The sequence below is a fragment of the Cyanistes caeruleus genome, chromosome 10, assembly GCF_971803275.1.
Source record: "Cyanistes caeruleus chromosome 10, bCyaCae1.hap1.1, whole genome shotgun sequence".
NCBI lineage: Eukaryota > Metazoa > Chordata > Aves > Passeriformes > Paridae > Cyanistes > Cyanistes caeruleus.
This window is the reverse complement of record NC_141710.1, coordinates 17,182,459-17,207,287: the sequence shown is the minus strand read 5'-3', so window position 1 is coordinate 17,207,287 and position 24,829 is coordinate 17,182,459. Positions and strand designations below refer to the sequence as shown.

Below are 24,829 nucleotides of genomic sequence, written 5' to 3'. Positions count from 1 at the left end.
CAAAAGTCCTGCATTTGCCCCATTGTGTCCCCACATTCACACCCCAGCTCCACATGACAGGTGTGCTGAGATGTATTTTTGGTCATCACAACACACCACTGAGTGACATCCTTCCAGAACGTGGCACAGGCTCCCTAAAGCACAGTACCAGCCACAGGCACAGCATGATCAGTGATGACAGGAGCATGGGATGGCTCAGACCAGGGTAGGAACAACAGCAGCAATTACCTCATATCCTGTGATTGCTATCTGGTGCATGGAATCATTTACTGATTTGATGATATCTAGCATCGTGGCCAGGGCTTCTTCCAATTCAGCAGTACCTTCTGAATTCTTGCTGCACTTCAGCATTTCCTGATAAAAAAAGATATGGGGAATACTTGAGAACTTCTGATACCAGAAGACACAGTAGGATGATCCTCCCTGGAATTTGTGTTGCATAACTAGCGGAAAACAAAAGAGGAGCAAAAAAAGCCCCAAAATCCCCAAATATGACATTCACTGGGGTGGTCACTGAGGACACATATTTTGATCTTTTGAACATTTTCAAGTTTAAAGAGTTTATTTAAGATGAGACAGGACCATTCTGACATGTTTACAATGAACTCCTTGCATGTCATAGAATTGCATCCAGGGTTTTTTTTCCTTCACATCTGCTAGAACAGAAACTCAATATAATTATTTCAGGTATTAGACAATTCCCAATTTTCTTTTGCAATTAGTTCCACAAGGTACTTACTATCACTGTTAAAATATGAATTTCTAGTCTGAGTTTGGCAAGTTTGACATTCCACATTTTCAGTTTGGAAATATTTTAATCCAAAAGCTGAGGCACTTGTGTTCCTTGTAAAATAAGGATGCAAAAAAGTATTTCCTGCAAACCCCAAACAGCAGCAGTCTCTCTTCAAGTGCTTGGGTAACCAGGGATTAGAAGGTAAAAGCAGGATGCATTCCTGTAGTACCTGCTGCACATTTCCTAAGATGAGAATGGATCTCTGTACAGTGATCATGCTGTTTTTATCAGCATGAGCATATTAGCTAAACTGATTGAAACCAGAGGGTTGCAATAACTGTGACCCAAAATTCAAATCCAGTCTGCTCACCACTCAAGGCACACAGCTTCTTAAGCACTTGTTTGTTACCAATTTTTCACTGGATTCCATTTTTCGACACTTTTAAATGCTCCTGCAGCCAGGGAAGGACTGCACCATCTTCCCAGATCTCATAAACCCTGACAAAGTAAATGCCAGTGCCAATGTGCTGTTGCTAAGTACGAAACTGGTCTGACCAGCTTCAAGCCCAAATGGCTGAGACCTGTTTTGCTTGAGAATTTTACTCCTTGATCTAATCTTGGCTTTATTTACAGTCGTATTTAAAATTAAAAGTAAAATCTGGTTTACTCTTGCTTTCCTGGAGACCTTGAGATTTTTTTTCCCTTTTCACAGAATAGTATCAAGAAATAGAGTTCAAATTATTTCTGGACTATGTTGATGTAAATCTACAGGAATCACTGGAGTTGCATCCTTGTCAATACCCATGTTCAATATTTGGATTCTGTACTTTTACATTAAGTCAATAATGTAAGCTGTTCACAGAAATAATGTACAAGAATGGCCAACCACGTCTTCCCATGGTTTATACTGGCACATTTTGAGCAGTGCCATAGCAGCTATTAGCAAGTTAAATGGCAACCTAAAATCTTCATTGCAAATTTCAATGCTAAATTTCATGACAGTGCATAACACTACTTTAAGTCCAGAGGCTTGGGAGCAACATGTAATTTATCTTCATGACCTTCCCATAGGGAAAGTCAGTAAATATTATTTTTAAGAGCAGATGGAGACAGAAATTTAAGACACCACCTTAAAAAGAAAAAAAAAAAAATCATTGTTTTGAGTGTATATATAATTTCTATTGCCCAGTTCAGACCAGAATTTCAAGCATGGACCATTCATGGTTCCAGCCAAATCAAGAGGGAAGTTCACATATTCACCCTGTGGAAAAATTACAATTTGTTCCTAGCTGTGTCTTTTAAAAAGAAACAGCAAAAGGGAGTGGCTCCCTCTGAAAGGTTTGAGTCACAACCATGGGAAAATAGCAGTGCAGAGAGCTGAAAGAGTTTTGTTAAACAGGGACAGATGTTACAGACAGGATTTAAGATATCAGTTCATGTTTTCAAATTGTAAGACCATATACTGATACAATAAAGTCAAGTTCAATTTCTGTTTAAAAAAAATAAAACAATAAGACAATAAAATACTATCTTAAAAAGTAAAATGTCTTGCTTTATATAGAGTACCTATAATACTACACTGCTATTACTTAGTATAAGTAGTAAGTAATGGTTGTTCCCAATCTAAAATACAAGTTCCTGTACCAGACTGTTTTCTACCATTTTACAACTAAAAAATGCTGAGTGTTTGCTAAAGAACTGAGTGAGGCTTTGTTCCCAGGTAGTCCTGACTGATATGCAATTCTGGAAGTAAAGCAAGCTCTACACTGGGATTCTTTGCAGTGTCATGGAGAATTTACCTTTAGCAACAGCTGGTACTTGGTGATTCTCTGGACTGGCTTTAAGAGATAAGCATCAAGTGAGAGCTTATGATCCAACTTGCGCTGACATTCCTGTAGGAGGCAACACAGAAGAAAAATAAAATTGTTTCTTGAAACACAGGCAAGTCACCAAGATAATTATCCTTTGACAATCTGAAGATTATATGTCTGTGAATTAATTGAGAGAGAAATTTGTTCCATCTGCATAGGAATTTCCGGGTTACTTATACCACAGTGAAAATATATCTAAACAAGAGCTAATGTTTAGGTTCAACTTGGTGTCGAAATCTGGCATTCCCTGCTGATAAGATTGCAATCTGCTGGGATTTGCAAAGAAGCCAGCACTTGTTTGGTGTGGGTATAGCCTGCAGAGTCAGGCTCCTGTCCAGGAAATCTACCCACTGCTCTCCCTACCCAGTCTCCTGTAGAGAGCACCTTGACACACACTGGGCACCTGCCATCGGTATAAGAAGCATGCAGAAAAATCTGTGTGTTACTCTAGGTTTTCTAAAGAATGGAGATACACAAGGAAAACGAGCTTTGAGGGTCTTGCACTGATAGTCTGCAATGAAATTCCACCTGAAAAAAAGTGCTGTCTCCACACTGTCTCCAGAGAGCTTCAGACCTTGGTTTGTTCTGACAGTATTTTTCATATATTTGAAGGTCCTCCTTCTGCAAGAAAAGAAGAGTTTAGGTAAGGGAAGGAAAAAGAATCCAGACAGTGTCTTTCTTGAATCACACTTTTTCTTACCTTCCATCCTAAGACATCAAGTAATTATCACATGAAAATAATTCTGCATGTAAAAACATACTGAAACCACCAAACCTGCTTTTTACTTCTGATTAAGTTAAATACATCTGAAAATGACATTATTTTTTTTTTCCTTCACTTTTCACACAAAGCAAGGAGACTGCAGACTGGAAGACACATAATCTAACAGCAAAACCAGCATCTTTTTCAGGGAGGTGAATTGATTGTTTGGGGAAAAAAAAAAAACAAAGCAAAAAAGAACATTTGAAATTTAAACTTTATTAACAATACTGGTGCAGACTGTAATTGTTAATGATAATTAAGGTTTACCAGTTCAACACACTTCAAAAATAATGTTGGCTCTCAATAGTACAAGGACAAATTAAAAGGGAGGAAGTTTGTCTTGTTGGTGTCCCAGGCCAGGCAGGGGGATGTACTTAAACCCTGTTCTCTCCAAATTAGAAGTGGGTGGATTAATTTTATTTAGTTTTGACTACACTCCAAGTGCTCTCACTGAGGGCCATGGCAAAAATCTCACTGACTTCAGTGAAAACAGAGACCATCTCTAGAAAAGCCCAGAGAGGGTGTTTGAGCTCCCTGGGCTGTGTGGGTGCTCCTCTGCCAGGTCCTGGCCTTGCTGGCTGTGCACCCAGGTGGCCACAGGGCAGTGCCAGGGGCTCCTGAGCTGGGCTGGCTGTGCCCGGCCAGCCGGGAGCTTCCCACCTTCATCTGCACCTGCCCTGCTGGATCTGACCTCAGCAAATCAAACACCAAAAATAAATCTCAGCAATTCCTGGATCTGTGCTTTCCTCTATGCTTCCAGCCTACCAGGCAGTTCCCATACACTCCTGCTGCAGGGAAATCATTTCCCTCTGTACAGTTACCAGAAGAAATCAGTGTTGCTGCTGTCTTCCTCTAGAGACCCATCCTGACATCACCCTGATGAATCAGCTGTGAAATCAGAGCTGTGACACGTAACACCACACTGTGTCAAGGATTATGCAACACAAAAACCTCTTCTGTTGCAACTCAATGGATTATTAGTGGTGCTGTTTTAAAATAGGTGCAGACTTTTCTTCACAAAAATAGAATTGTTTGTACATATTGCCCTGGAGGGAAGTTAACAGGGGGTAAATCCCACAGAAGTAAAAACAGCAACAAAGCATAATCAAGCATTACAATCTCATCCTGGCCCACAGAAACCTAACTGGACTGGGTAAGAATTGAGAGAGCAACAGACAAGAGAACTATTAGGAATAAGAGAAAAGAACCAAGTAAACTTAAAGAAAAGGCATAATAACCAACAATTTACCAGTAATTTGCCATAGTGGAACCACCCTACACCAGAGCAATCTACTGCTGCCTAAATCAGTGACACCTACTCAGGCAGATACTTACATATTTAATTACAGCTTTAAGTTTTGCAATAGTGTTAGGAATAGAATTAAGCTCAGACTTTAAAATGCTAAGAAGTAATTGATTGTCTAATTATTCAAATCTCAGTCCTAAATAATCCACACATCTCTATCTTCACTTGTAAAGGTTCTGACTTCTTGCTGGTACTTTTACACCATGCTCCTCTCTCCTGTAAAGCTTTTCCTTTCCACACTTCTTTGGACCCTGAGAGCTCTATAATCTCCAATGCCCATGTCATATATACACAATTAAAATTACCTTTTTGACTGCTGATTTATGAATAATTTTTGCATTAGTCTAGAATTTAGACATTTGAATCTAACTCACAGGTTTCTGGTCAGCTGCTACTGTCCTTTCACAGGCAGATTCCTTTTCTAAAAGCTTCTTTCTCTCTGAATGACTAAATGTCCAACTGCTGGCTCCTATTAAACTATTCCTTTTTATAAGGTTAGCAATATGAATAAGTGAACAGTGGTAATCCACAGTGAATCACTCCTGCCAGATACATCACCTGGCACATTTTCGTAAGCAGTCTGACACACCTTTGGTTCCATCCTGGGCTTTCCTGCCTTGGCTTGGTAAGATTTCCTCCTTCACAGCCCTTTCTTTGTACATCAGATCAGCCCAGCATGTCCCTCCTGTTGCTGATAAAGCACCAGAAGACCCATTCTGCAAGGTATTCAGTGCATATTCCCTCCTGTCTTTGAAACCTGTGTAGTCCTTGGGCACACAGAGCTGCAAGTAAGGTCAAGCATCTTGGTGATGGCAAAATAGCTGCCACATGGAAAAGCTGAGCTGGCTCACTTGTAATTTAGCTCATATGAAGATCATGCCCTAAAAGAGGTCAGGCAAAGTGGGAGGGAGGACAAGAAAGGCATTTTTGCCTCATCTTTTACCAGATTCTGCTGCTGTGTTCCAGGAGACAAAGCCAGAGAGAAGCCAGAGAGAGACTCCACAGGCTGTTTCTCCCCTCACCTGAGATGAAGGGTTCACATTCATGGTGACAGCTGGTCAGGTGGCATTGGTGGAGGGGGAAGAGTGTGTGGGGACATGGCAGAGGAATGATTGGCCAGGAATGGAGTGACTCTGGCACCAGAGTGTCTCACTGCAGCTCTCAGGATACTTTCAAGCAGCTCTGGAATCAGGGTTGAAAAGGCCCAGTGTGGTCAGTCAGGGTAAAACTCTTCAAAGTTTGAATCTAAAAAATAACTGTCTGTTTCTAATCATAGGCTTAGGCTGTTGTTGTGGCAGGATGGCCACACCCATAGAAAGAAGGAGAACCTGCGACAATGTGAGTTTCCTCCCAGAACTCAGCATCACTTGGAACAGCAGCTGCTTCTGTTTCCCCCTGTCATAGCAAGCACAGTCGTAACTCACGGGCAGCCAGAAGCCACTGCTCAGCAGGAAGGTATAAAAAGCTGCCAAATCATGGGGAACACAAACACACAACCAGACTTTTGTTTGTGCCTCCTAAAGGCAGTCCAACAGAAACAACACATTTCTGGACTTTATGTGGCTTCTTCTAAAAACAGAACATAAGGGCAAGTTCTCGAATCAAAGGTGCTACTGTGCGAGCAGAGACATCTCAAGAGAGAAGCTTGTGCTGTCTTAGTGTGAAATTTGAAGTAGGGAGAAAGCAAATGCATGATTTAACCTCTTATTTGATAGATTTAGTGTGGTTTGACCAGGCCACAGAAACTGATGAGCCAAGGCGATGGAGGGACTGGTTTTCTCTCAGTTCATACCTGAACCTCAGCTTTAGTGCTGTTTTCATATTGGTAAAATAGTGACAAGAATTGGGCTTAACAGCTGCTTTTACAGAGAGACAAAAGCTACAATATTTAAATGTGGAATTTGAACCTTCTGCAGAATCATAGGAACAATTCTATACCAAGAATTTTTATTTAGCTGCATTCTTTAAGAATATATGCAACACATGGACTATTTTACATTTCCTGGGTTTCAAAGGTCTGCATTCTTCAAAGACTGCTTATCCTCTTTTGCATAATTATTTCACCACAGTATTTTCCTGCCCAGCATTTGAATCCTAGGATAACAACATATGCCTTAGCAGTGTCATTTACTCAAGTTCTAAATGTTTCGTTGTTAAACAGAAAATAATCCAATGAACACATAATCACATTTACACTTGTATGATTCTCTCTGGCCTGACCTGTTTGTAAATTGGAAGCATACCCTTTGCAAGTATCACATGCTCATAATTCCCACTGAATCTCAGTAATGTGGCAGTGCTCAGCACCTCTGACTGATTCATCCAAATCTGTCTGTATTTAACGTGTGCTCTGGAAAAGCAGCAAATGCTACCTGTAGTATACAGTAGAAGCAGGAGGTACTTTTGACTACAGTGGACAGATTTCCCCATTTCTCATGCCACTTCCATTTCCTGTGCAAAACACAGAGCCTTATTCACACAGTTTTGTCAAACTCTGAAAGCAGTAGCAAACCACCAAAACAGATTTTTTTTTTTTCATTAGTAGGGCCCCTGAAGGAGTGCTATAAAAACAAGCACCTTTGGTTGTGTTGCAGGAAAGAACTAATGGTCAGGCTGAGTGGGGGTGGAGGTGGAGGAGGGACATCACCAGGAGCTCTCAGAGAGAGCTGCAGCACTTGGGCACTGAGAGGCACCTCGCAGCAGAGGGGAGAATCCCACCTGTTTTGTGCAGAAGTGAAGGAATCCACCTCACAGAGTCTTATGGAGCTGGGGGGGTCCATGCAAGGACAGCACAGACTCTGCTGGGACAGTTCTAGGGGACCAAGTGTCCTGAATAGTGCAGAGAAGAGATAAGATAAAGCTGGAACAGGATGTGTTGTCCGCACTCAGAGCAACCTGCTGCGACACCGATACCTCCTCTGCTTATTTACTGCAGGGTGGTGTCGGGGTTACATCAGACTCCTGCTACAGATGTGTCTGATATGAAAAGCATGTCAAACATTTGGATCACTGTTATTTGTTGGGTTTTTTCTTTTAAATGGGACTTAAAATACTTGTAAAACACTGGTAACAGACTTGTTCCCGTCAGTAAACCAGGTAAAGGGTGAGATATCAGAATACATGCTTGGTAACTGTGGCTTAATTTGGGAATAGCTGCTTAGAGGAGTTTCCTTCATTAACAAAAGCAAACAGAGTGAAAAGATGGAAGTAAATCTGTAAGTACTGTAGGATAAGACCATAGATATTCATTGAAACCTGGAAAAGGATATACTTACTCTTTTCAAAAAGCACCGGGCAAGAAGCTCAGGGTTTTCAATGCAATTTTCTATCTCCTTAAGGAAAATCCTATGAGGGAGAAAAAAAGAGCAAAGAGTAATGTAAAATTAGGATTGTTGATTTTACACATATTGTGTGTTAGCTTCTGCGTAAATGCAACCTAAAGCCTTCCTTTTAGTAATATGAGGATCCAGTGGGGAAGGTAACAGTTCTGATACACCAAGAAATATATATCTTAGAAAAACAGGATGTAGCTGTTACCTGATTCCCTAAATCACAAATATTATCATATTTTCTCTACTCAAAAGCATCTGCTACATCTGATTCCTCTTGCTGTTGAAATTTGTTTCCAATCTGTAGCCCAAATACCTGCTTTCCACTTGGGTACAAGGATTTTTCAGAACAGCTAGAACAGACAGGAATGCTCTATCAGATGCAGTTGCTCAATCAGGAAGCAGTGAAAACATGGGATGTAGTCCAAAGGCTTCTGCAGTGACAGTCAATTCACTAAACCTTTAGGGAAAGAAAGGGCTTTCCCTTTAGGGAAATTGGGCTTGCAAAGGGAGAGGAACATCCTTCTCCAAATGGAAGACACAATGTTTGATAATTATATATAAACTCAAAAATTATTTTTCTACTATGTATTAACTACTCTGGCATAATATTAAGACTTGCAAAAGAGATTTTTAAAATTTATTTTGTTCAACTGTTTGTTACATTTTACAGGCAACTATTATTCAAAAGAATTCCTAAATTCCTAGTCTGGTTATAGCCAGTTTTGTTCAAGCAAGGCTAGGAAAAGCAGGAAATTTGTAGGAGTTGCTCTAAGCTTTGTGTTTTGAAAGCCGATTGCAAGAGGGTAAATCTTGTTCATAACTTGTATTCTGTAGTTATGGGCTCTGGATTTCCTTGTCCACACTATGGACATGGCTTCTGGAAAGGTTTGTGATCTTATATAAGGGAAATGAAGAAAGGTGGTATCAAATATATAATGTCTTCTGATCTGATATAAATATGAAAAATATCTGATATCAAATGAAATACAGGACAAATAAGTTGAAAACTAAGAAAACTTCCTCACAAAGGTATTTTGCCAGACAGAAAATACCAGAATTTAGTCCTGTGATGTCTACTAGTGTACCAAGAGGTGGTAAAACAGTGACCACAGGGGGCATTCAAAATTAATCCTGCCAGAGGAAATCACTTGTAAATGCACAAAAGGTACAATCTTCACCAAAAAAAGATTAAATAGATGATCTTGGAGGGTTTCTCTACACATGGGTATATAGGATACACACAGAGACCAAGTGAGGATAACTTTTCCTGTCACTGTACATGTGAGCATGACAAAGCACCCGAGAGAAAAAGACTGGACATGGTGGTGGCACACAAGGATACAGGACAACCACCAGTTCCCATGTACCTGTTGTGGAAATAGTAGATTTCTGGGAGGTTCCCAAAAAGGATTTCCTTCTTGTTCTGAAGTGCAGATGGAATCAGATGTACTAAATTGGGATTGTCCATTTCTGAAGCGTACCCCTGCAGAGAAGAGTGGGAAATAAAACCAGTGTGTTTTCACCAGGGAAGAAGTACTTGCTCAAGGCACTGGAAAACTCCAAAGTCCATGTGCTTTTGTTCTCCACAGAGCAAACAAAGCTTCTCCCATGCCTGCTGCTTTGTTGCTCCCATGAATTTCTGATGCTTCTGGTTTTCCCCAGAGATTTTACCCTGTAACTGTGCAAACACATTTTAACCACAAATGACCACAGGTCACAAGGTTAATAAAAAATAGATGAAATTATGTGTCTAGGATTCAAAAGCCATTTGGGTCATGTAGGGATGGAGACTGCTAAGACTGACAGACAGATACCTTTCTGCTACCCTGCTTCATTGCACAAGAGTTAGTTTGGATTTATTTGTTGAACCATGGTATTTGGTTTGACTATTTTTTTTTGTTTGTTTCTTGTAAAAACTGGATTGTGTTTCTTCAATAATAGCTTTGAGAGAAGAACATTCTGATTTTAAACTCAGGAGTAATATATCAATTACCAGAGCTGCCAGCTCCCATGGAACAAATGCAATAAAGAACCAACCACATGTCCTTAAAGTCCCACCCAAATATAAGCATGATTGATCCCTACTCAGCTTCTGATCCTCCCACAGATTAAGGACCTCAGACCCCACACACACTGAGTATGCTGGTATCCTATGGGTTTCAAAAGCTCAAGAATTAAATTTGCAGCATGAGCTGCATTTTTTTTTCTGTGTTCAAGGACAACATGGGATAATAAAGAAGAGCAGGAGGGGCACCTTCCTTTTTCTCAATAATTTTCCAAATGTACATTCACAGAATTTAGTGTCTGGTCTCATGAACATCAAAGGTGCTGCTTCTGAGACCTATTGGTAATATTTTGAAAAGACATTATTAACTCCTTTTCTGTCCAGAACTTTCAGAACCATGCAAATTGTCATTCTGTGGGCTTAGGCCACAGAAGGCCCTTTAAGCCTTTTCCTTTAAGTCCTGAGGAAGGATGTTCAAAACATCCTTCCCATTCTCCATCTCCAAGGCTGAGCTATCTTGCCAACACAGCCTGTGTGTTATAAACAGGAGGTGGGAGTGCTCAGCCCATGAAGGATGTGCACCTGCAGTGATGACTTAGAGGTTAAGCACCAAAAAGTAATTTCAGAAGAGTTTCTTACCTCTATTATACTTTGAAGTTCTTCTACATAAACCCGTTCTGTTTCTATCAGCTCATTGATTATGTGGCTGAAAGACAAGAAGGTCGAGAGTCATAGTGTTAACCAAGCACATGTGAAAGAAAAAAAAATTTATATTCCTTACATATTCCTGTTTATGCCTTTAACTACACACAAAAACCCTCTGAAGGTCATTTCAATTCTTCAATGTTGTGCCTTGTTGATAAGATTAAAAGACCTAAACACATTTTGGACTGTAATTTTTTTTCAGTTCATTTTAAATTTTATCTTGGATTCTTTTGTCATTTTTACATTTGCAAACTGAAAAAAAAAAAATCCCAAGAAGGAAAACAAAAAAGGTTTATCTTCTAAGAATAACTAATACTCAATAAAATGAAAATATACTTCAGAGCCATGCTAATGTTTCTGTTTAATTTCTTTTATAAAATAAACAAAATCAGTGACTAGACTTCCATCCTTTAATACAATGCAAAACAAGGCAACAGGATGATGTCAGAAGTCTGAAAACATGAAAGTAGATTAAAGTAAAATATTTTTACTACATTTTAGACTTTTCATTTCTATTATTAGTTTAATGCTCCTAGGTAACTTGAAGACATATTGAAGATTCCTGACTTATTTCACAGACACATGAATGTAACCAATTCACTTTTGGACAAATAACTAATTAGATATTGAAATACAATTGCATTACATCTCTCATGTTTTTATCCACCAAATGTCCCATATTATCCAGAAAGTGTTGTCTTTAGTACTGCTATCTGCAACGTTTTCAGGCCAGCTCCTCCAGAGGTTTAAGCAGCAGGAAAGGACAAATACCTGGTGTTCTTCTCCTGGCTTGTGCTTCTCGAGAATCTTTAAGCACAGCTACCTCAAGCCAAAACACATCCTCAGGACACTAGGGAATAATGTCTAGAGGAACTAGAGTGTGGCCAGCCATGAGCAGCACACAACATGAGGCCAGTGAAGTGTAGGCACCTCTTGGCATCAATACCAGCTCGTGCATTCATCCTGCATCTCCCTGCACACACTGCCTGTGCCTGCTCACCTGGCTCTGTGTCACACAACAGTCACACCATCAGCCAGACCCCCTCATTGCTCGTGCTTTAGATCGTGAGTCACTTCTGTACTGTTGCATTCACTATAAGGGGCTTTCCTCATTCTCCACAATTTATTAGGCTGTCCTTTTTGAGGTTAAAAAACAATTGCACTTCTGATAAAGCCTCGTTTGAATGGTTTATTCAAGCATTTGAAAATAAAATAGCCATATTGTGGCTTGCAGCTTGAAATGCAAAAGCACTGACTAAAACATTAATTGGCTACTACAATAGATCCACTGGTTCCCTTTGGATTTTCCCAGTCCTTTTTCAAGGAAATGTGGTTTTGTAGGCTACCTGGGGACCACTTATTCAGGTCTCAAAGGCTATTGCTCCTTTATGGACCACTGCTTGAGAAACATTATAAATACTGAAAAAACTAGCCCTTACCTTCAACTGATGTTTCAAGTTTTGTTATAAAATAGCTGGGATTTCATAGTTGTCTTGACATAATGCCTTAAATTGTAGGGTCTAGCACAAGGTAGAGCAATGGGTGCTGGCTGTACCAGTGCTCCCCTGGCCACACTCAGGTCCCATTGGCCACTCTTGCACTGGCTGTGGGCTCCTGGTGACTTTCTCTGTTCCCCCTCAGGTGTCCCCAGTTTGGGAGACCCCCCCAAAATGTTCCACTGCTGATAGTGCCAGGACAGGAGTTCCGTGACTGTCATGGGCAATGAGGGGAACTCAGCACACACCTGCTGCCAGTAACCCATTTAATGAAAATAGGAGGCAACAATTGACAGGATTATTGTCACAGGCAGCTCTTCCCACCCCCTTTTCACCTTTGACATGCATGACTAAGAAGTTATTTCTAGGGTAACTGGGATGTGTGAGGTAAAGGGGCAGGGGAGAACTTCCATGCTGTATTGTTCATTCATTTCAGAAAATTTTACAAGAATTTGAGGTTTGCATGGCAGCAGTCCAAACACAACAGAACTCTGAGCTGGCTGAAGTTTATGGGATAGAATAACTCCTCACCAGGATCATTCCCAAGAAAACAGGCCATCTCAGCAGGGGTGGTAAAGCATCAGACATCTGACCTGAAGGTCAGAATCTGAGAAATCCCTAAGGTCCTATCTATAGGCATCCCTGTTGGTAGTAAAACTTCATTCCACTCCAGTATACTTGCTCCTTCCCCAGTGAAACAAAGAGATTCACAAAACCAGCAGAGTTAGCCAAAGGTGGAATACTCTGGTCCCAGTAATACCTGACTCAGTAGCTTTCCTGACACGGAAATAGTGATGTGAAACACTGCTCAGGAGGTCAAGGCCAGCTTTCCCTCTGTGGAGGGAATTAAACATCTTAGCACAGGGAGCTCAGCCACCACCAACCTGGCACAGCCCTGTGTATGGCAGAGCCCCTGAATTAGGGGCTGAATTAGGGTGTGTTTGGGGCAGGGATCACACACAGACTCAGTGATACAGTGTTGTCAGATGTTCCTCCTGCAAAGGAAACTTCTTGGTGTGGAACACAATTACAATGCATGAACTAGCTCACATTTCCTTGAATGATTGCTCTGGGTTTCTAAGGAAACATTGTGGCCTTGGCTACACCGAGACAACATTTCCCACGTGGGGGATTTTACAGAGGTGTCATTTGAGCAGGTTTTTCTCACTTGACCAGCTGTGATATCCTGTGGCCCTGCACTACTGAGATGTCACACATTGAGCCACTTTCTGTCACTCCCAGCTCTGGGAAGCTCTGAAGTGCCTGCACGGTATGGATGATAAGAAAGGAGAAAGTAATAAGAAAATTCTTTCTGCTTTTTCAATAGTCCTGTCTCCAGTAGCCATGCCATGCTGCAGTGAAGTAAAAAAAATACTTCACAGAGGAAACTCCTCAGCAAGGGTGAGAATGTAGGAGCTGTAATGGAAAACAAAGCATTGGGAAAAGACTTGTTTTTAGGCGAGGCTGTAAGTGAAACCTTGAAACTGAGGTAAACTGGCATTAATTATCACCCTTGGCTTTTAGAGATGCATTTTTCTATCAGCCCATGCCTTTGCTGGTATTTAGATCAAAGGTAGCTATTTATATCAATTTGGACTGTGCAAATAGCAATTAGCAGTGTTGTTGCTATAAGTATAAACTTACCCTGCACTGTATCGTTTTGTTGCAACAAAACATTGTCAGTAGGTATTTATCTGAGCTGGCTTCTTTGGGTAACTGAGAGCACACTTCTAGGAAGGTACTCACCCCAGTGACCATAAAGCAGATGCATATCAGACCATTTCATCTCAGAAACTCTTTCCCCTTCCTTCTTCTTTAGTATCAGAAGGGAAAAGAAACATAACTGAGTGGTTGGCCAAGATCCCCAGGGGTGTCAGGTAATTCTGCAAGTCTTTCTCACAATAATTTTGGCAGGATGATTTCTCTGCTGTGATACGTGCTGCCTTAAGAAACCCCATCAAATATAATGAAACACTAAGCAGGAATATTATCTAGAGATTACCACAGCCTATTAATATCTCCTCTGGCTAAATCTCAATTGCTTTGTCCTCATACAGTTACTATTTGTGCATCCTGCTCCGATGACAATATAAGCTAATTCAGGATTTTTGTTTCCATAGCTGTGTTTCTCTAACAAACTCATTGGCCCACCTCCACTCACAGATCCTGTTTCTATGCCAGGATTTGCTACCACCACACATGCCTGTCCTGATAGGCAGTCTTTTCCCAGAAGAGAATTTAAAGACATCCATTAAAATTAAACCAGTGAGCTTTTCTGAAAAGAACCCCCAGCATAAATCATAACTGGTGCTCCAAAATTATTGTGCTGCAGAAAACCTGACTGCATGACAGGTGTGGAACCAGCAGAAATGGCACTCATACATGAGCTCTCCATACCTGTCTTACAAAAACACATGGTGCCTAGCAGATGAAACAGGAATATTTTCAACACCCAGAACATAGGTATGTAAGAGCAAAATATTTCATTTAATAAATTAATACAAAACACACTTCATCATTTTTATAAATATACCTAATATAGATAGAGAGGTACTTAAATTGAAAATACTGGTTCTTTTAATAACTGAGGCTTCAAACACAATAGCAAGAACTGAAAGAAGCTGTGTGCAGTGTAATGAAAACATAAACACAGAAAAAAATATCAACATTGGATAGACTTGAACTTAAGGGAAGTCTGAGTAATTTACTGGCTTGCAAATATGAGCACAGTGGTGAAAACCTCCCTGGTACAACACTCTGGCTAGTTCTAACTACTGTGAAATTTCTGTTTCTGAATGTAAATAAAATTTAACAAAACTATATTTTTTTGCAATGGTGTCTTCTTTGTAGGTAGTATAAGATGAAAGTCTCACTGTTGCAGTTGAAATAGAATCAGCAATAAATATCACATCCAGTTTTGAATTAGATGAATATAGAAGAATAGAATAGAAGAATTTAAATCACTACAAGAAATTCTAAGACTGGTCAAATCGTAAAATCTCAAAATTATCTCAGTGTTATGGAATGAAAAAAAATGACAGCATGTCAGTAGCTGAGCAGAAGAAACTTCCATTCCATCCACATAATTGCATTTAAGAGGACTTTTTTTTTTTTGTTTCTCACAGTGCTAAAAAGGCCTTTTTCAGTTGAAAAGTATTCTCAACTGAGGTTGTGCAACAGTTTAAATGAAATTTGAGTAATGAGTCAGTTGCTGTGCTTTACCTCCTAAAGTGGAATAAAAGATCTTTCTGGACGTAAGGGCATTTGTTTCAACAGAACGTGTTAGTTGATACAGTATTTGTTAGTTGATACAGAAAACAGTTCTCATTTCTCTGACATGTACTCCTTTTTTTTCCTTTTTCTTCCAATGAGAGCAATGCCTTGAAAGAACAAGGACCATTCTTAAAGTACAATTCATGGCTGCAAACCAAGCCCAACCAAGTAACTTTGAGTAGCATAAGGGGCTTAGGTAGTACACTCCACCCCATCTCAAAATTAGTGCCCTTTACTGAAGTTATTGTGATTGCCTGCTGCAATGTCAAAAGGATTTGCTCCAGCTGTTATGGAAGTTCTTCTGAGCAGAAGGATTTCATCTTTGTAAGAAATACATTTTACCACCATTTATAATATTTTGCTTTGTCTGAAATGATCTGAACTCTTCACATAAAAGGAATTGTCCCACATTCATTGTTCCCAAAACAAATGACCTTGGGGAAATATTTTTATATATCTTAATTAGTTGACCTACATTATAGGAACCAGAGCATAATTGTTAATGGAGAGGTAAATTAATTAAATCACCTACAGAAAGGAATAATATGAATAGAGGACTAAAAGTCACACAGGAGTTGTTTCTCATCTCAACTGTGCATCTACACTGAAAAGATGCATCCCAGAACCCAAATTTGAGCTACATTTAGACAATGTGGATGCTACAGACTGGTCCTTGCTGTGGGCCAAAATAACAGACCACATGGCTGTGTACATGTTCTGCCAACTACCCATATTTATGAACTCCCCGTCAGGCCCACCTCGTCATTTTGGTTTTGATCTTGCAGCTGTACCATTTCTGTTTGGTAATAAAGATATATTTAGCTCTGTGATATCTCAGCATTGAGTAACCAATTAGCTAAGAGCAGTTGAAAAATTTATATACAAAAATAGTGTAACTGCTAAGAATTATTAGTATTAGGTCACATTCTAGCAGATTGTAGTAGGTTGGTAGTAAATTGGGATCCATAGAAACTACTACAAACACATGATTGTGAAATACCTTTTGTAACTGAGACACTGCAGGTTAACAGGTTGCTCCCACACTGTGCAGACTTCCATGTAATTTCTTTCATTGTCTGAGATAATGAGTATTTACATGCAGGCCACGGAATTAACTTACTCAGATTTCAGTATTCTTCTTAAGAAATATTGCCCAGTCAAAAGAAAACATGATTTCCTAGTGCCAGGCAGATCTAATACAGCAACAAACCATATTGCATAAAGGATTTAAAGTGAGGACAGAGGAGGAAGATATACTTCTTCACTACACTTGCTTAAGGATGGATTTGATCTGCTGAAGTGAAACCAGTGTGGATACTTAAGTTTACCAGCCAAGAAAGGAAGCTCAATGCTTTTTAAAACATGGAAATATAAATATATGCACATATGCATAAAAGTAAAGGTAATTAATATACTAACATTCACATTTACTCTCATACTTGTTTCTAGCTAGTAATGATTAGAACATACCTTATGAATATATATCAGACATATATATATATATATGTGTGTGTGTGTGTGTGTGTGTGTGTGTGTGTGAGATACATATTTATGTGTGTATCAGTCACAGATGATATTCAAAAGATAAGGCCTCTGAAACGAAGCACTTTAGATTTTGCATGTCCTACTCATGTGGGAAATTCATGGGGGTTTTGTGTCCTGGCAGTAATTTCTGCCTGGCTGCCTTTTTCACAAAAGTTGAAAATAGAGCAGGTAAAAAAGTCTCTGGCTATGTAATAGCTTCTGACTTCTGAAAAAAAACATTTAACTCATTTTTCTACGCCCAGCCTGACTTTTAAGACAGTGACTACTTTCAGATTACATGCTGTATGCTTTTTCCTTTCCTTTGTAGACACAATACAACAATATCCAACTACCACCTGACCTCATTGAGCAAGACATCTGATAAAGGCTGACAATGCTGGATTTTCCCACACAGGGTGGTAAAGCACTTTTTCAAAAACAGCAAATGTTACAGTGGTAAAACCCCAAAACTTTCAGACAGACAAGACCAGCAATATAAAACTCAGAAGTAGGTTAAAGGAAACTTAATGAACACTATTTATACTGAGAATTCATGTTGACTGCTAGAGGCCAGGCTCTAAGTAAACCTAAACCATGCCCACAGCCTCTCTCCAAAATTCTCTGTAATCTCAGGTGGTATCCTTGCTGGTGGATGTCTTGATGGGACAGAGAAGGATTTAGCACATGTGACTGCTCCCTACAGATTCCTCCACCAGCCTAATCTCTTACTGCAGAGTACCTCTGATAACGCTGTGATTAACATGTCCCATCCTGTGGTACTCACTTGTTGCCTTCCTGTCCCTGCAAGGACATTTTGTACAGAGCCATTTTCCATTGGGATGCAAAAGTTTAACAGAGAACTAGTGTTTACTTCATGCAAATGTCAACACAAATTCTACCCTGAAGGGCCAACTTCTTCAGGAGGAGAAAAGCATCAATGGTTTTGATTCTTAGGGCAGATATGCCTTTGATAGCTTTGTTCTGCAAGACTTTGTAGAACTATTTGGGTAGAATGATAATTAGTTATATTAGTAAAATTAATAATTGATCTTACAGACAGGCCTGAGTTTATGTTGGAGAGGGCTACCAGGGAAGCTCATGTTGCACTTGGAAATGAGAGGATAGGTTTGGTGATGATGCCTCATCCTTTGAGGGTCTGTGTTTCAAGCCCTGGCACAGGCTGCCCAGGGGAGTGGTGAAGTCACCATCCCTGTGAGATATTTAAAAGTTGTGTAGATGTGGCACCTGGGGACGTGTGTGGAGGCCTAAGCAGTGCTGGGGTAACAGCTGGACTTGATGGACTTAAAGGTCCTTTCCAACTGAAATTATTCTATGGTTCTATGACTTCTATCTGAGATATGACACTAAGAAAACTCCATCCTGAAAGATCTGCTTCTTCCTGTAATAGGACACAGCATTGCTCCAGACTCACAATCTATGGTCCCCCAGCCCAAACTCTAGTGTATCTTGGGCTCTGCTTTTAAATATCCTCAAGAATCAGTATTCTTTGGGGCCTGGGAGAAATAAACTCAGGTGTTAATTACATGACAACAGCAATGGAACAGGGAGAGAAAATTCTGACAAGCTCAAATGGAGTTTACAAGAGTAACTGGAACACATATATTTTAGTTAATCTCTTCTTGGCACATCTACATCAGTCAGTAAGTTGTGAACTGCCACAGCTGAGGACAAACATCCCTTTTTTGTGTGTCACACTTCCTCAGCCACTGTAATCTGGGCCAGAGGGGCAGGCAAGGATCCTGCCATCTGCAGCTACCACACTCCACCCAGCAGGGACTGGGAATCACAGCTCTCAGCAACATCCCCATCTATGTATTAAGGGATAGTTTGAGCAACCCTGTCTGCCACACCCCGAAACACTGCTTGCAGAACTTAATGATAAACTTAGAGAAAGAGGGAGAGACACTCTTGGAAAATATTCCAAATTTAGGAAGAAACTTTTGAGAACTGTCAGATAGGTTCCAGCTGGTGAATGTGTTCAGAGGGCCACTTTACTCCCTAGGAAACTCAGAGGGAAACTCTCACAATTGCAGATTGCATGAAAGTGGAAGGATATTACCCAGCATTTGGATTTCTTACTTTTTTCTCTAAGCGGCTCCTAATGGGAAATGTCCAAAATAATACAATCAGAGAGATATCTGGACTCATCCATGACAGCCATTCCTCCCCTTTTCTCCCCAGAATAGGGAGCTTGGTTTATCAGCCTCAGCAGCTGTTGCAGGTCTTACACAAGCCTTGCCTACGTGGGAAATGCCTTGTTTGCCACTCCAGTGTTTGTAGTTAGAGCTGGGGCTGGGTGCAGCTGCAATGCTGCCTGGCAGAGGAAAGAGCACTGCAGCGGGCACGGCTCTTACAGAGGTTGGAGCTCTTGGTGTCCTCTGCCCACACAGGAAGTCTGGCCTGATAAACTACTGGGGGAGCCAGCACAGACAAATAGAACTTAGGCACTTTTACCAAGAAGAGCACGCTCAGGGTCACATTGTTTAGCTCTGAGGCAGGTCAGTTATCATAAAGGCAAGACTGTCCATGCTACTTTGTCCAACATGGCTATTAACCAGGCAACAGTATTTGAAGACAGGTTTGTAATAGCTAGAAATGCAAATAAAGCATCAGTGTCATCCAACTAGAGGCTACAGAGAAAGACCAACAAGTGTATTGAATAATCTGCATATGCACAGGAACTTTGCAGAGTCTACAGAGGAGATGCTGGACAGACAAGTCATGTACGTACAAATTCTTAGAATTCCTTTCTAGACTCATACAAAGAAAGAATGTTCCTGCTGGATTAAAAAATCCACATGAATTTTCAGAACTGAATATAGAATTCTAAACATGATTACATCATAAATCTTCCAAACCGAGTTATTCTATTCCCAGTTAATGAGCAGCTTGTTAAATGCAGGAAGTCAAGTCAGCAGTGATTTACTGCACAGTGCAATTGATAAATCACAGCTCCATTAAATCACTCACTACACGGGACTGAGTGATCTCCCATCTGCTCTGTCCTGCCTGCTGCTGTCCTGCAAACCGTGCAATTATTTAGATCAGCTCAGTGTGGGTGCAAGTCACTGACATCTGATTAGGCAACATGACGTGCTCTTTGTGCTGCTGTAAATAACAATGTGAAGTGCTCAGCACTCCTTCATGAGCTAATTGACACACAGGAGCTGCATGTTTTTAACTACAGAGTTTAAAAACAGATTCCATTGAAACTGGTGTGAATGTGAAAAGGGAAGGCTTTGGCAGCTGTCTGGATGAGAGGTGTGATTGCTCCTGGTTTGTTTCAGTGGTTTCCAGCCTGGAGATTGTCATTGTTCTGCCCTTTACAGAAAAAGCTGCACCACCTGAACTGAGGTGGTATAAAATCACACCAGTGCCTCTCCTTCTCTTTCTCCTTCCCCATCCATCAGTTTGGCACTGATACCAGGGCTAATTTCCTCTGCTCCTTGGCTTGTGCCTGTGTTACCTGGGATTTCGAGGTGTCTTTCATGCAAATACATAAAGGCCAAAGACTGTCAACCTGCCACGTCAGAGCAAAGTCGGGTTTTTATGGAGAGGCGAACAAGCTACAGTTAGGAGAAACAAATATATAAAACTTCAAGTCCACATGTGCTTCTTCAGAGAAGATGTATGCAATCCTAAGCCAACACAGAGCTGCCTTTCTTTGCATGTGCTCTGTAAACCCTGAGTTGGATCAGGGCTGAGGGGGAGCAGACCTGTAGTCCTGTCCTGGATAGACAGAGGAAGAGGAGGGGGATTGCTGCCCATTGACCATGTGCTTGCAGAAATTTTCAGTGCTTCTCAACTGGAACACACACATTTCTGTGACACAGGAAAAGACAGAAGATACCTCTGATCCTAATCACCCATGAGCCTAAACCAAACCAACCATCCAGGATGTGCATGTGGCCAGCTGCATTCCAGGAGCCTGCCCAGAGCCAACAGGCAGCAGAACAACTGCACAGAAAACAAGTCGAGGAATTCCTGGAATTTCTGAAGAGCATTAAAATAGCCTTAGTATCCAATAGCAAGCAGGTATGAGAGATAATAGCAGAAGTGACTGCTTAATGCTCTTTGATACTTGATTAAGTGCAAATTTTGTAAGAAAACATACTGAGTGCTTTTTTCAGCTTTTCTGTACCTCCCAGACTCTTTGGGAGCAAGAATACAAGGACTTCAAGGACTTCAGGAAGCCTCCGGAACACTCAGTCAACTCCTGCATTGTAACAATAAGAATTTTTTTTTTCTCCTGTTCATAATAATTTTCCCAGTTCCCAGAAATATTTGGAACTCTAGTAGGATTACTTCTCCCCTTGCTATTCTACAGAGATTTCTATCAGCAGCCAGATCTCCCTACATGGCAGCATACACTTCACTTCAAAGATCTTCCCAACCCTTTAGGCTCTAATTAGACTTGTAGCTGCTGGAGCCAATCTGCCCAACAGGAAAACTTCTCTGAAAACAAAGATTTTGTAAAAGTTGAAAGAGATGATGGCAAACAAGAAATGGCTTGTGGCTTCTTGAAATTTCTCTTGCTGACTGAACTTTCATTAAGTCTGGTGAACTAAAACATTTCCCTGTGCCTATTGATAAAGTCAAGAACATGGATTGTATTTTAAAATGTAGACTCCGAGTTCTTCCCCTCTACTAGCTGGAAGTTTTCATAAGCGTGGAAATTAGACTGGAAAGACATACTGTTGGGCTCCTACTGTAGCACTCACCAAAATCACCTTCTTTCAATTGTAACAGAAGTGTTATATTACACTATTTTATGAAATTTGTTATATATTCCATTTATACACTGAATGGAAACCTTTGCAATGGATCTTACTTATGCCATGTAAAGGGGGAAAATCATTGACCAAACTGGAAAAGAAAAGGCTTTGGGAAGACCTTTTTATGGCCTTTCAAAATATATAGGGGACTTATAAGAGAGAGACATTTACCAAAGCCCGTAGTGACAGCACAAGGGGCAACGGTTTTAAACTAGCTGAAGGCAGATTTAGATTAGATATCAGGGAGAAATTCTTCACTGTGTAGGTGGTGAGGCACTGGAACAGGCTGCCCAGAGAAGCTGAGGATTACTCATCTCTGAAAGTGTTCAAGGCCAGGTTGGATGGGGCTCTAAACAACCTGTTCTAGTGAAAGGTTCCCTGGACATGGTAGGGGAGTTGAACTACAAGATTTTTGGGTCCATTCCAGCCCATCATTCTATGATTCTAATATTTATTTCTGCCTCCTGTAGAAGCTCTGTATCTTTGGCCAACAGCTAATGAAATCAGGAAACTTAGTTCTTTCCTGCCATACACAGCTCTGATGATTACAATAAGCACTTGGACACCAAAGTTTTTAGTAGCACACCCTGAGCTACTAGTGTTTTTGACACCAGTCCACACCTAAATTTAGCAATTCCCAGACCTAATGTCAGCACAACTTTGCTATTGCTGATTTAGAATAGGGCTCTGGCACAATATTCTCATTCTGAAAATAGCTTCTAATTCTTTACCCAGGGCATAAGTGCTCCTGCTCTACCCATACAACCTGATGATTTAGTGATACACTTATTCTCATGTTCAGAGTGATGCACAGACTGATTTGTGAAGGTCCTCAGTCCTTGCTAGATCAATGACACCAACCCAGATAATAAGATACACTGAATCTAAAGGATTCTTTGATTTAAATAACATCCAAATGTACATTTGGAAGCTGTAATTTAAGGGCAAAAACACCTTCAGGAACACAGGCTGCACACTCCAGGATGTGAATATGCAAAGTGACAACTGGCTGCTGGTGTGCAGAAGTGATCCCAGATGCTCCACAGGTTTCCTCAGTATGTAAAGCAAAACTTACGTGCATGATCAGAGGACCAGCAGTGAGTCTGGACTGTGTACATGCTTGGAGACTGTTTTGCATGTGTACAGAAGCGCTCCATGCATACATGATAGCTAAGGCCAGCCCTCAAACTTGTCTCTCTTTCATTATAGTCACAAAAATTATAGCTCAGACTCCAAACCCTGGAACTGGTCATTCATGAAGTTAATTCTATCTGAATGTAAATGTAGGAGAGGTTACTGAGAATTTAATTCAGAAAGCAGGGGTTATGCTGCTTATGTGACATGCCTTGCCTGAGTATAAAACCACCAATGCCTTGCAATTTTCAGCTTATTATTCTGCTGTTATAGACCTGAATGAGAATGAAACATGAAAAACACTAACTCCTGCCTATCACCTAACACCTATCACTTCAAGATACACATCGGTGTGCCTGTAAGAGATCTCTGTCAAGGCCATATTGGCTACTCACTGAGAACACCAAAACCACATGCAAGATCTGGGGGCTCATCTCATGTAAAGAGTGAAACTGTGGTCAGAAAGACCTGGAACAGATGTCATACTTCCTTGTTTTCAAAATGAAGCACTAACACTGCTCAGCAGTGTCCCAGCCCATGTTGTGAGGTGGACTAGAAAAATGCTGGGTTTATCAGATCCAAAGCAAATCAACCAGAAAAATATTCCAAATTTACAGAAAGTTCAGTTTCCTATCTGATGGGGATTGCCAATATCAGCTTTTTGGATGGAGTTTCTTGATCAGTTTATCCACTACATAACTATAAAGGAACAACTATGCATCTTTGCATGCTCCCAGTCACTCCATCTTTCCTCGCATTTGACAGTGAGCGTACACCAGCATGCACACTCAGGCAAACTGGTGAGCAAGAGGAATTGACCCAACTCAAAACCAACCTCACAAAAAGAAAATAAAAGGTCATAGCAGCTGCTCAATTGCCAGTCCTGTAAAAGGGCTATGAAAGGACTACATGAGGTGGGTGTGGGGAGAGAGAGCAAAAGGTGCAGCAGTGGCTCTAAGACTGGTTGTGAAACCATTTTCAGAATAGATCTATGAATCAGATTTTCAACCATAAAATCACACCACAGAACACCCTACCAAACAAATTCTTCACAATAACATTTGAACATAAATTGAATAATATCCCAGCAAAGTAGTCAATGTATGTAAGATACTAAAGAAAGCAGCAGATAGGACTCCCATGGATTTGGCCAGTTTGCTATAAGAACAGTCTGCCTACAGCCATTGTGCAAATGGACTAGAAAGGGTTGCCTTGCTTAAAATTTTGTCAAAAATGCCCAACTCTGTTATACTTACAGGGAAGGGAAAGTGGAGAGGAAAAAAAGAAAGGGGAAGGGAAAGGGAAAAAAGGGAAGGGGAAAGGAAAGTGGAAAGGGAAAAAAGGGAAGGGAAGGGAAGGAAAGTGGAAAGGAAGGGAAGGGAAGGGAAGGGAAGGGAAGGGAAGGGAAGGGAAGGGAAGGGAAGGGAAGGGAAGGGAAGGGAAGGGAAGGGAAGGGAAGGGAAGGGAAGGGAAGGGAAGGGAAGGGAAGGGAAGGGAAGGGAAGGGAAGGGAAGGGAAGGGAAGGGAAGGGAAGGGAAGGGAAGGGAAGGGAAGGGAAGGGAAGGGAAGGGAAGGGAAGGGAAGGGAAGGGAAGGGAAGGGAAGGGAAGGGAAGGGAAGGGAAGGGAAGGGAAGGGAAGGGAAGGGAAGGGAAGGGAAGGGAAGGGAAGGGAAGGGAAGGGAAGGGAAGGGAAGGGAAGGGAAGGGAAGGGAAGGGAAGGGAAGGGAAGGGAAGGGAAGGGAAGGGAAGGGAAGGGAAGGGAAGGGAAGGGAAGGGAAGGGAAGGGAAGGGAAGAAGTCCATTTTACATTTTGTTTCTCAAAAAATAAAATCCATTAAGAGATACAGATAGAAAATTTCCTACTGTAATTTCAGGTCAGAAGCAGGATGAA

The 24,829-nt window shown here is 40.9% G+C and overlaps 1 protein-coding gene across 21 annotated transcripts in view; it reads right to left on the bottom strand.

Annotated features, from left to right (window-relative positions):
- Nucleotides 1–24,829, bottom strand: part of MCF2L2 (MCF.2 cell line derived transforming sequence-like 2) — a 162,559-nt gene that overhangs the window by 31,669 nt on the left and 106,061 nt on the right. For all 21 annotated transcript variants that reach the window (XM_086843978.1, XM_086843992.1, XM_086843982.1 and 18 more), the window contains 6 exons: nucleotides 10,650–10,716; nucleotides 9,373–9,488; nucleotides 7,949–8,018; nucleotides 3,133–3,225; nucleotides 2,533–2,625; nucleotides 229–354 (listed from right to left, as the gene is read on the bottom strand). In XM_086843978.1, coding sequence (XP_086700104.1) covers nucleotides 229–354; nucleotides 2,533–2,625; nucleotides 3,133–3,225; nucleotides 7,949–8,018; nucleotides 9,373–9,488; nucleotides 10,650–10,716 — 565 coding nt within the window. The remainder of the gene's footprint in view (nucleotides 1–228; nucleotides 355–2,532; nucleotides 2,626–3,132; nucleotides 3,226–7,948; nucleotides 8,019–9,372; nucleotides 9,489–10,649; nucleotides 10,717–24,829) is intronic.